This window comes from Xiphias gladius, chromosome 10, assembly GCF_016859285.1.
Source record: "Xiphias gladius isolate SHS-SW01 ecotype Sanya breed wild chromosome 10, ASM1685928v1, whole genome shotgun sequence".
Taxonomy (NCBI): Eukaryota; Metazoa; Chordata; class Actinopteri; order Istiophoriformes; family Xiphiidae; genus Xiphias; species Xiphias gladius.
This window is the reverse complement of record NC_053409.1, coordinates 22,777,723-22,790,018: the sequence shown is the minus strand read 5'-3', so window position 1 is coordinate 22,790,018 and position 12,296 is coordinate 22,777,723. Positions and strand designations below refer to the sequence as shown.

At 39.6% G+C, this 12,296-nt stretch overlaps 1 protein-coding gene across 3 annotated transcripts in view; it reads left to right on the top strand.

Moving 5' to 3' along the window:
* loxl3b (lysyl oxidase-like 3b) overlaps positions 1-12,296 on the top strand; it is a 29,361-nt gene that overhangs the window by 4,314 nt on the left and 12,751 nt on the right. For all 3 annotated transcript variants that reach the window (XM_040136607.1, XM_040136606.1, XM_040136608.1), the window contains exons 2-6: positions 1,065-1,409; positions 2,116-2,279; positions 4,755-4,966; positions 10,915-11,122; positions 11,870-12,050. In XM_040136607.1, the coding sequence (XP_039992541.1) occupies positions 1,073-1,409; positions 2,116-2,279; positions 4,755-4,966; positions 10,915-11,122; positions 11,870-12,050 (1,102 nt within the window). In that variant the 5' untranslated portion in view covers positions 1,065-1,072. The remainder of the gene's footprint in view (positions 1-1,064; positions 1,410-2,115; positions 2,280-4,754; positions 4,967-10,914; positions 11,123-11,869; positions 12,051-12,296) is intronic.

Genomic DNA, 12,296 nt, shown 5'->3' with positions numbered 1-12,296 from the left:
GGGGTGTAGCTGTCAAGTTATCAATAGCAGTTCTATGTTAGCGTTCAGTGCCCACCAGAGCTGTGCAGGAAGGTTTAAGAGAGCAGACTTAAAATCTTGTAGGGAAAAGGTGGCTTATTAAATCGAAAAATATGAAGGAATATTAACCCTGAGGAAAAATGTGCTGTCTGCTTAGTAAAACTTTACAGCAGCACCCAGACACCAAAAAAAAAAAAAAAAAAACAACAGAAAACTACAAAATGGGACAACACACTGTAAAGTGCAACTGTTAATTTCATAAATATAAACATTCATATAACCTTTTTGATCAGCCTGATTGCGTGGTCATTGAGGCCTACACATTTTTAATTTTCGCTGTGATCCTTCCCCAGTGTCAGAATCAAGTAAACGCTGACCAGATGGTTTGAATCAAACTGCTGGAGCAACTCTACACCCTTACATCAATCCTACTTCCATATACTGTGCATATTTTCACTGCCTCTGTGTAAGCCCTCTTGGTTGTCGCTACAGCTATTTTTAAAATACGTTAGGTTGAAATATAGGAATCTTTTGTATATTGTGTATAATGTGCTTCAAACACTGCTGCTGTGGCTGGTGAGGATCCACTGCGACAGGTGTCTTGTTTGAACTTGTAAAACATTTTCTTTCTGGTCAAAAAAAATCAGAGGTGTCTTCTTACAAAATATAAATATAATTATAATATGCAGCCAGGTTTGTTGCCATTCTGGGTAATTAGAAAAGCTTAATGGTTTCGTGTCAGCTCTGGAAATAGTTTATCATCCCCCTGAGATACTTCCTGGTGTGCACCAGAAACTTGTGGAAAAAAACATTTTTGCTCTCCTTAGGGGCTCTGTACCTTCTTGACTGCAGAAGCTGTTTCCTCCTCAATTTAAGTGGTGCTCAAGCATCCCTGCTGTTCACTCAGTTTTTTCATATACACTGCAGATTTGCATGTTTGTTGCTCGCCTCCTCACAAAATTTACCGGAATGGGCCCAGTCTTCTCATTTAAAGATGTGTCCTTAGACTTGTCTTGACTTTGTCTTTTCCTTTTGTTCATGTGCAGCTGAAGTAATGGAGAAGTCAAGACGTGGGCAACAGCTAGCATTCAGCCTCCTGTTTTGGTTGTGGTTACCTTGCTGTTTAACTCAGACCACACCATCAAATGCAGCCACAACAACACCTACACCATCGCCATCCCCCCGGCCCCAGACAGAGCGGCTAAAGGTCAGACTGGCCGGATATCCTCGAAAACACAACGAGGGTCGGATAGAGCTTTTTTACAAGGGAGAGTGGGGAACCATCTGTGATGATGACTTCTCAATAGCTAACGCCAACGTGCTCTGCCGCCAAATGGGCTTCGTGTCAGCCACAGGATGGACACACAGTGCCAAGTACGGCAAGGGCCAAGGTAAGAGTCTACGCAGCCACTTCCAGAGTTTCAGTTTCTGGTTTAAAACACTGTGCTCTGCCACATGGGTATTTATCGGATGGTGCTCAAAATTACAGGCTTTAATATTCACGCACATCAGGGGTATTCGGATATTCTGAAATAAGTTGCCAATCATGGATAAATACTTTGCTTTATGACCAGATACCTGCAAAACTAAGCACTGATTAGCAGAAGTTGGCAAGCTAACACGCTAAACTAAGATGGTAAATGCGGTAAATATTAAACCTGCCAAACATCAGCGTGTTAGTAAGTTGACATTAGCTTTTAGCTCCACCTCAAAGAGCTGCCAATGTGGCTGTAAGCTCATAGTCTTGTTACAGTTTACATCAGGACCATTCCTTGCAAATATTTACAAGAAGAGGAATTAAGTTTGTTTCACAATATTTGACAGATTTAAACACAATTTAATTTGACTTCCAGTCAATTCAAAATTAAAGTGAGATCCCCACAAAGTTTTGTAATGTAGAAACCCTCATGTTTATTAAGAATAACTTTAAACCTCCTTTCTGGGATTTAGCTGAGGCTTTTTTCAAGGCTAAAAGCAACTGTGGGTGAGCTTCCTTTGGTTCCCAGAGCACCAGTATAACAAGCAACCAAGTGTCCTCTCCTGGCCTGGACTGAGTGAGTGTGGTGGAGCCGCACTGACAGTTTGCTGTGTGTACAGGGAAAATCTGGCTGGACAATGTGCTGTGTAACGGAGGTGAGAAGAGCATTGAATTCTGCAAGTCTCGCGGCTGGGGCAATAGTGACTGCACTCACGATGAAGATGCTGGAGTTGTGTGCAAAGATGAGAGGATTCCCGGCTTTTTGGACTCAAATGTCATTGATGTAAGTTACCAAAATAGATTTAAAGTGATTTTGTAAAATTGTTGTGGTAAAAGTGATGTTCAGTTACGAGTTCATTAAGACACAGTTAAAAGCCCATAAACTTGGCTTTTGTGTTAACAGTCCTACTGCTCTAGACGCTATAAGTCCACTTCCTACATCAGTGCAACGCCACCTGTAGCTGCCACACACATGGTGCTGATTAGCTCTGCTCAATACCATGTGTCTGAACCTGTTGAAAGCAGTTGCCTCTCCATCTGTATTGTCCTGAGGTGAAGTAGTGACTGGAGAGTTTTCTCAGTAAACCTGACAGTCCTCCAGTAACAGAGAGCGGCATCAGATCCCTTGACTGATTGTTTGGCCACCAGGGAAAATTTGCACCATGAAACTGGATGATTTAGCTGCTACAGTTAGTCATGGCTGGGTAATATAGGCAAATCTTAAAGCACCCAAAAACACAAACAAAGTTGTGTTTCCTATTAGCCAAAGTACTTTCTCTCCATTCTCTCCATCTCTCTATTACATTTCCTCCTTTTGTATGGAGACGAAAATCTGGCAGGGATACTTTGGGCAAAGTACAGAAGTGCACTGGGACGGTTCAGTTCACTCTTCAAATTAGGTTTGTGTATTTTTTATGAACGGATATTGCTGTTTAGTTTTTTAATGTAATTTTCATAGCATCGTGTACTAAATGCCATTAAAGGTCATCCGTAGCTCCAAACCTTAGAAACTCAAAAAAACAGTCTGGATGGTTTACATAACATTTCAGAGAACCGATATTCATTACATTCAATTGCTGATCTGGTGTGATCAGAGTACCGTATATGGCATCAGCCCGATAACAGCCAACAGTCAAATTGACTGTTCTGGCACCTTATTTCCAATCCCATCTGTATGCCCCGCAAATGTGAAAGGCACCAAGATATGTGTGTAGTCTGCCATGTACCTCGGCCAAGTCCCGGCAAACATTTGTGACCCTAGAATCTCCTAATCTGAAACAGTTACCTGAAAAGGCAAATACACTTTGTAGTTTGATCCCGGTATGAGTTCGTCCCTGATCTTATTTTGTTAAAGTATCGTAAAAAAATATTTTTTTTTGTTGGCATCAGTGTATTTTACGGAATTATAAATGATAATCCATGAACTTGATGAGAACGTGACCTCTCGTACTTATGGTTCATTGATCACTGCGATGATCTGATTGCAGCCAGTCATCTATCTTCAGTTTTGTCTTAATCATGAATACTAGGCAGTGTTCAAAGTTTCTCTTCATGAAAGCTCCTGTCAAATTCCCTTAATGTATAAGATACTCTATCTAATCATAATATTATGTAGACAGCAGTAAACAATATAGAATTATTGTCGAGCCTTACTGTTTGTGCCACTGGAGGTACCAGAGGAGATACTCGACTTCCAACACTTAAAGGGGAATTATTGAGCAGTCTTTGAATTCATGTACTCCCAGGTCGGACTGATGGCTGACTCAGTGTGGAGGAGAGTGTTTAAAAATCAGTCATGCTCCGTAAACCCTCCCTGGATAAATAGAGATTTAAAAACTGAGGGAAATTTTAACACAGTCTGATGAGATGTTGGCTGAGCTTTTTCCAGCTGGTCATTATTTTCCATTTGTCCTCTCTGATAGTCATTTGTGTAACTGACTGGTCCGAGGTGAACAAGGTTAGACTGGGGACTCGTCTCCTCAGACCACTGGAAACAGCCTGAATGAATGCATGATTGGATGAGGTGTCCCTGTTACATAGTAGGATCTTATGAAAAAATGTTTCGTAAGAGTAAGGGGGCGGACTTTCAGATTCATAACTACTCTCCCACTTTCTGCCTGTTGCTGCGATTCAGGGTCAGTCAAATGTGGCGTTCAGACTTCCATCTGTGATCGCAGCCAGTTTTTTTTCCCCTAAATAACAGTTGAAGTGAGTCATTGCAAAGCTGGCAATCAGACATGGTCAGATTTACCACGTATGAGTTGTTAGTGAGAGGATTAGGCCTAAAATTACTTTCTGTAATGGCCATGACTCACTGTTTAGTCTTTTCCACTCATTCAGAAGTCTGCAAGAGATGTGCATGTGTGAGCATATGTCTGTAAGTATGAATATAAAGAAAACAACCCGACGATATTTGATTATACTAAATCAAACATTTCTGTATGTACTATGAACTTATATAAAGAAGTGGTCTAAATAATGATTCATGAGAAATCTGTGAGGTATAAATAAAGAAAGAGAGTTTCATTAAAAATGAAGATTTATGTAAAGGTTTGCAGTAAGGTGGTAAACTCAATTAACAATTTACTTTCACTACATCTCTGGGAATTGCTTTGTTATTCAACATAAAGTTGTGTAAATAGTTTAGTTTTCTTCTAATAAACTCAAAATGCCCAATGAAAACACATTTATTTATTGATAATCACTAATTACTTCATTAATAAACAGGTATAAATGTTAGATATCTCGCTCCCAACAGGCCCAAATGGATGATAACAAAGTAGAGGAGGTGCGACTCCGGCCCGTGGTCGCCAAAAAGAAGCTGCCCGTCTCAGAGGGTGTAGTGGAGGTGAAATATAAAGATGGCTGGGTGCAGATCTGCGACCGGGGATGGACGATCAAAAACACCCACGTGGTCTGCGGCATGCTGGGATTCCCACATGAGAGGAAAGTCAACAAGAACTTCTACAAGTAAGTGATTCGCTCGACTTACGACAATTAAAACCTGATTCTGGTGTTGGTTCATGAGGTTAAAGCCTTAAAGAACAAATTTAATCCACAAATTTAAAATGATATAAAATCGGCAACAAAGGGGAAATTCCTAAACTTTTGGACATTCCATTGAAATGTGCAAGATCCTTCTTTTTCACATTTGCAGGTCTTAAGTTGAAGAAAGTTTTTTACTCCCTGTACCAACAATGGGAATTACAGCCACTTAGCAAAGTGGCTATAATTTACTCATTCACTCAGGATGGGATGTTTGCTGGAGCCTGTTTGACATTCCCATGGTTTTAGTCTGTTTAAGGAAAGAGGCAACACTTTGACCAAACCACAAGCAGGATCTTAGTCTTTGTTTGGTAAAGAGTGGATATTATAAGAGCTGCTGTTTACAGTGGATATATGATAGTGACTGTCTGTGTAGACTTTCTCTGTTGTTCTCCAGAACTGCAGTTCTACAAAAAAAGCACTCATGAAGTTGAAGTGTTTGGATGAGCCTCTGATTGTCCTGTTCTGTTTATTAATTCTTCCTTCCGAGAACGGTTTTGTTTTTCCTTTGGACAGGCAGGAAAGCCATGTTTTTTGTTTGTGTCCCGGTTGGGTCACATATTTCACGTTCTCTGCCTCTGTTCATTACTTTGCAGAGGAAGTTGAAGAGCGATTATTAACTGCCTGCAGAGATGGAAAAGTACGAAGCAGTGTTTGTTCTGTCCTTTGTGTTTTCGCCTCTGCAGGGCTCTGTGTGGCACAGCATGACAGTTCAGAAAAAAAATCTGAGATATTTGCATTCAAATCTCAATATTTAAGTATAAAAACCGGTAGAGTTGAGACAGTTATTGACAGAAAATTAATAGGCCACAAATTTTATTATCGATTTATTGTTTGCTTAATCAAACAAAAATGTCAAGCTGGTTCAAGATTCTCTAATATGAGTTTTTGGTTATTTTTTCTGTTGTATATCATTTTGAATTGAGTATTTTTGAATTTTGTTCTGTTGGTTGGAAAACAGAAGACATTTGAAGACATGACCTTGGATTTTCAGTTCTTGTGTTCTGCCTTTTTTCCCTTTTTTTTTTTTTTGATAAATCAATTATTCATTAGATCTATAAAATGTCATAAAATAGTGAAAGATGCCCATCACTATTTACTAAAAACCCAAAGATATTAAGCAAAGAGAAAAGCAGCAAATCTTCACAACTGGGAGGCTGGAACAAGCAAATGCTTAGCAATTATCGATGATCAAAATAGTTGCTGATTCTCTGTCAATCAGTTAATCGTCCAAATGTTTCTAGCCCTCAAATGTGTGTGAAGACAATAATTTCTTTACTTGACTCTCTGACTTCTAGTTTCTTTTTCCCAGTTTGTCCTCCCAGTCTGACTGCACACATTCCTGGCTGCACTCCAGTCGAAGGCGTTTTATTCATCTCCCGCAGATGGTTCACAGTAGTACGAGGGGAAACGTGTGTGGTTTCTCTCAGGCGTGTGTGAAGGCTGAGGCTCTGGGGAATGGGGGGGGTCTTGGTTGCTCACATGATAGACAGACTACAACGACAGGAGTGAAGCCAACCCGCACTAAGCAACAGCATCTAGTCATTGCATGTTATCAGTTTGAGTTTATGAGGACTTGAAAACACTGAACAGACTAAATGGGGACTTTAAAAAGAAAAAAAAACCCTTAACGTAATTTAAAATGAGCATTAAAGAGAAATCTAAAGGTTTAATTGGCTATCCCGTCACTATCACTACAAAATCACAGCATAGTCAGTGACTATTACCAGCCAATAACAGATAGATACTGTACTGATGAGGTGTTATACTGTTTCTGCTGAATGAGACTCAAAAGGCCACCACAGTGCTGAATTCTCCACAGCTGGAATAGCTCTGTAATTGTGATCATTCAGTGGTGACAAACAGTCTGTAACATAATATACTGGAAACCTGTGGAATGTCAAAAATGTTATTCACCACTGATCCTCCAGTGCTTTACCTGAAAGAAATATGTGTGTGTGTGTGTGTGTGTGTGTGTGTGTGTGTGCAGCCCAGAGACTGTGTGTGTGTGTGTGTGTGTGTGTGTGTGTGTGTGTGTGTGTGTGTGTGTGTGTGTGTGTGTGTGTGTGTGTGTGTGTGTGTTTAGGTGTGTGTTTGCATGTAGTCTCTATCCTGCATGTGATTGAATTTGGCTGTCTCACTGTTGCAGACATCTGAAAAAGCAAGCAGCTGAGAAGGTCCCCAGGCCAAAGGTTAATGTTTCCGCTGGTGGAAGGTACAAAGTCACGGGAAAACCCACCGTCCACCTCAGTCTGAACTGTGTTTACTGTAATTTTGACAGTGGGTTTCCTGTTGGAGTACACAATAACCATTTAGCTTCTGTTTCTAGATGGTTGACCACTTTCCCCTCTCTCTAATATCATATTATTATGATGTGCAGCATGTGAATGGGTTGGATATTTTCATTTTTATCCTGCTATAACTGAAGGTTGTCTTGTGTTGAGGGCTAGTTTTCTTTTTATTTCTGTTTTTGTCTTTCTTTCACATTTGTACTGACATGGCACAGATTGTACAGACTGACACCTGATCACGGGCATTGTCTCTTAAAATTTCTAGCTTCTATTTCTACTGCACAAACCATTTTAAATTAAAATGGCTAATTATGAAGTACGGTAGGATCATTTTTCTTTTTTAGGCAACTCTCTCTTTCCCCTCAAAACAAACAAACTTAATTAGGTGCTTATTCAATCAGTGCTGTGTCAGTGACCATTGCTTAATTTTTTCAACAGATTAGTCCCTTTAACCTAATGCAACATCTGAAAATCCCATTCCTCATTATGGCATGCTTTTTGGAGGTGGCCAGTAACTTTTCATCCTGGGTCTTTCAACTGAAATAGTCACAGGCCTCAGTCTCATGACAAGGACTGACAGTATTTGTTTTAGCCGGCTCACAGTGCCAGACAGGTGGAGTTTGCCACGATGGACTGTGTCACATTTTAGTTTTTTGACAGTTATTACGTTTCACTATCAAGGTCCTGAGGTCGTAAAAATTAGACACCAAAGGAGATTAAAACAAATTATTACAGCGAAAAATCAATTATAAAAAATATTTCCTTAGATTTCCTTGTTTTATTTTGTCTCATCTAATTTTCATCTTAAAATTTTGTCTTTTTTTTTCCACGTGTACTTAGCTTACAAAAAAGATGAATGCAGTGAGAAGACCCTGGCAAAAAGGGTTAAAAATTTAAGCAGCCTGATAAATTGATAAATTCAAATTGAGTCACCTTTCACTTACATGTAGCTCAGGCACTTAGCGTAACTAAGGCAAGCACAAGAAATTGACTAAGTTCATTCAGTGCTGAACCACTAGCTTTCCCCAGTTTGCTGTTGTATTGGAATCATACTTACATTCTGCTTCTGACATATTAAAACAAGATAATAATACTTTACAAATTATAATTGACTCAGGTATGGACCAGAGCAACAAAATATTTGAGCTTTTGTTGCAGGATGAGAAACTACAATTCTTTACTTCGGCCTTGTACTGACAAAGTTAAATAACCCACCTACATAGAGTGTACAGCGTAACATCATGTTTTAATTATTACACCTACCTCTGTAGTTTATTTACATCCCATCCAAACAAAAAGCAATGCCATACATCAAACAAAATCAATGTGGTAACTTGAGGTTCACATTGGCAAAACAGAAAAACTACAATCAGAGTAGTGTAGTTTCTACTAACCAATGTGTTAATGATCATGCTTTACATGTCATACACTATATGGCCAAAGGTATATGGACACCGTAACAGTATACCCATTCGTTCCACTTCCAGTTCATCCCAGAGGTTTTGGATAGAGTTGAGTGCAGGCCAGAAAAGTTCCTCTACACCAAACAGGGGAAAACCATTTCTTTTATGAACCTGACTTTGTGCATGCAGGTATTGTCAAGTCGATACAGGAAAGAGTCTTCCCAAAACGATTTGCACGAAGTTGAAAGCACGCTATTGTTTAAAACTACGCTAAAACTATGCTATAGTATTAGTATTAAGATTTCCCTTAATTGAAAAACGGGCCCAGACCAAAAGTACGCAAAAGTATGTAGAATTGTGTGTGTCCACATACCTTTGGCCATGCCGTGTATGTGATCTGTGCTGATGAAACCGATGAATGTCAGAGTTTTAAGTGATGTATTTCTCTGTCAAATTTGTCTTTTTTCTACCTGCATTTAAGGAGAATGTGTCGCTTTCAACAAATCTGTGTGTCTTATGCGACTTGAACACAATATACTATGTACAAGTATATTAGGAATTACATGTTTGTGTTGCTAACTGCATTTAACAACCATGTTGAAGGAGACACATCCTACAACAGTTTTTAACATAACTATGAACCGTGTAACCTTTGTTACTCTGATTTTTCTCCTCATCATCATCTCATTTTGTTCTCTCCTAACTGTGCAGTCTAAGCCGTGTTTACCTTGCAGGCAGACATCCAAAGCTAAAGCTAACTCTAAGTCTAAACAGAGCAGCCCTGGCAAAAGGTAATCTGAGGATAAACAATTAAGTGGGTAAATTCAACCTGTTTGAAAAGACCCACACACATGCTTCTTCCACAAACCTCACAAAGAACTGACATTTAAAGTAATAACAAGGTCAGGATTCGCAAAAAAAAAAAAAGTTGGATGTTCCCAATATTATAAAAAGCTAATTTTTCAAGCCACATCCATCCCCTCCAGTATGAGCACCTCTACCCTGCACATGTGGCTGGGTAGGAGGAATATACATGATTTTCAGAACAAAAACCTAATGTCCAAGTGCTAAATAAGCTCAAAATGGTTTTTAAAACACTGTATGTGTGTGTGTGCACTATGCACATTATTACAAGGAAATTTGATTACAAAGAGCCATTTGCTGGAGAAATGTTAGAGGAATAGTTTGACATTTTGGGAAAACAATTATTGCCTCCTACTGCCAGTAGTTACATCTGTACAGGGAATATGAAGTTGGCTTAGATTAGCGTACAGACTGGAAAAGGGGAAGAAGCTACCCTGACCTCTGTCCGAAACTGACACATTCTGCCAAACAGTTAGTCAAATACTACCCTGGATTAAACTAATGAGATATAACATGTTAACATGTAAACTTTAGAGATGCTGGTTGTCAGATTTTGAGTTTTGGACACAGCCAGTCTAGCTATATCCCCCTTTTTCCAGTCTTTGGCTAGCTTGTGACTCCCCATTAAACCACTGCTAGTTTGTTTCAGATGTCTTTCCAGATTAAAAAAGATATACGTGTTAATTAGTAAAATTTTGAGGTGCTGGTAGGCATTGTTTAAACTTTGGACACAACCAGGCTAACTGTTCCCAGTCCACTTTCCAGTCTTTATGCTAAGCTAACTGGCTGCTGGCTACAACTACATATTTAACGTACAAACATGAGAGTGGCATTAACGTTCTCATTTAACTTTTGGAAATTTTTGGTCTGCAGGTTAAAAAATGTTCCTTTTGTCCAACATGTTTTACTGTGAGATAATATCTGTGATAGTTATTATGAATCTGAGTGACACTTTAACCTGCTATATGAATTGATGTGTGTGTTCTGTGTGTGTGTGTGTGTGTGTGTGTGTGTGTGTGTGTGTGTGTGTGTGTGTGTGTGTGTGTGTGTGTGTGTGTGTGTGTGTGTGTGTGTGTGTGTGTGTGTGTGTGTTTTTAATGACCTGGAAAAAAACCACACTGAACTTCTGGATGCAGGCCAATCTGTTCAGTTTTTAAGTTTTTATATCAGGAGGATTGTGTAGCGTTGCTTTCATTCATTCATTCATTTTTTTGTGTGGTCATTCACTGTACTGTAAACACAACTAATGCATTCATTCAGTCAATATTTAAGTTATTACAGTCCTAGTCCTTGCCCCTGTCTCTGCTCCCCCCAGGTTGTATTTGGAGCGTCAGAAGAACCACTTCCACATCCACTCCGTGGCGTGCACAGGCACAGAGGTCCACCTGGCAGCCTGCCCCCTGGAGTTCAACAAGCCAAACGCCACATCGTCCTGCGAGGGCGGCATGGCAGCTGTCGTCAGCTGCATGCCGGGACCGCTCTTCATGCAAAACAGCGGCTTGAAAAAGAAACTTAAAACTTCGGTAAAGTAGTTTTTAACTTGCTCCAATACAGTGGGTGTTCTGAAGTTTAAGTTGAACGTTAAGCAACAAACGAAAGTCAATATTCCCCCTTCATATTTATGCTAGATATGTGACAACATCAGATATCACCTACACATCTTATCCAACACTACGAGAATTTTGGTTCCACCGTGACCACACCTTCACAAAACTTGATTTTTGACCTATCTAGTTTGTCGAGTGTGAAAACTCCTTCTTGACCTTGTACACAGTAGTTTGTCAAAAAAACAAAAACAAACACAAACCAAACAAAAAAACTCAAGTTCACTTTCTAGCTTTATCCAGAGCTTTCAACCACATCTTACAGTCCTCTTGAACAGAAGGAGTTTGCTTAGTTGATATTGAGATAACAGATTATATCACGTGATCCCAGGTTGGAACTCTGGTCAAATGATACTGTGAAAGGTGATTGAAAGCTCCAGAAAAAGCTAGTTAGTGGAGCTTAAGTAATGTTTTAGTGTCCCATGATTATCTGATTTCTTTTTTCCAATGTGAAATCTCAGTGAAATGTTTGTCATTTTTAGGATTGGAAGCAGTCTAAATTAGGGATAATACATTTCCTTCTGTACACAGTTGTTAAAATTTATTAGATTATATTTAGTAGTCTCATACCCTGGTCAGATTACTGTAGATTCCTGCCAAGCCTGCTCAGAAGACTAGCCTGCCACACCTAGATTAAGTTGTTTTATCTGTCTGTTTGTTGTCTAGAACAACGTGCGGCTGAAGGGAGGTGCCAGGCTGGGCGAGGGACGGGTGGAGGTGTTGAAAGACAACGAGTGGGGCACAGTGTGCGATGATCGCTGGAGCCTGCAGTCAGCCAGCGTCGTCTGCAGGGAGCTCGGCTTTGGTAGTGCCAAGGAGGCTCTCACCGGAGCACGCATGGGACAAGGTAGGAAATAAAACCCCGTGGCTGGAAAAAAAAAATGGTACAGTGTCAAAAATGTATTGGTTTGTGCCAGCCCAAACAGATGTTGAAAATGTTGATAATTATAATAATGAATAATAACAACCAAAAAAAACAATAATAGATGACAAAAAATATGTAAATAAAGGTCATTACATAATACAAGCCAGTCTGTATGAATTGAGGACCAAATTTAAATGCTGATAAGGATTTATCCAGCATAAAACGCTC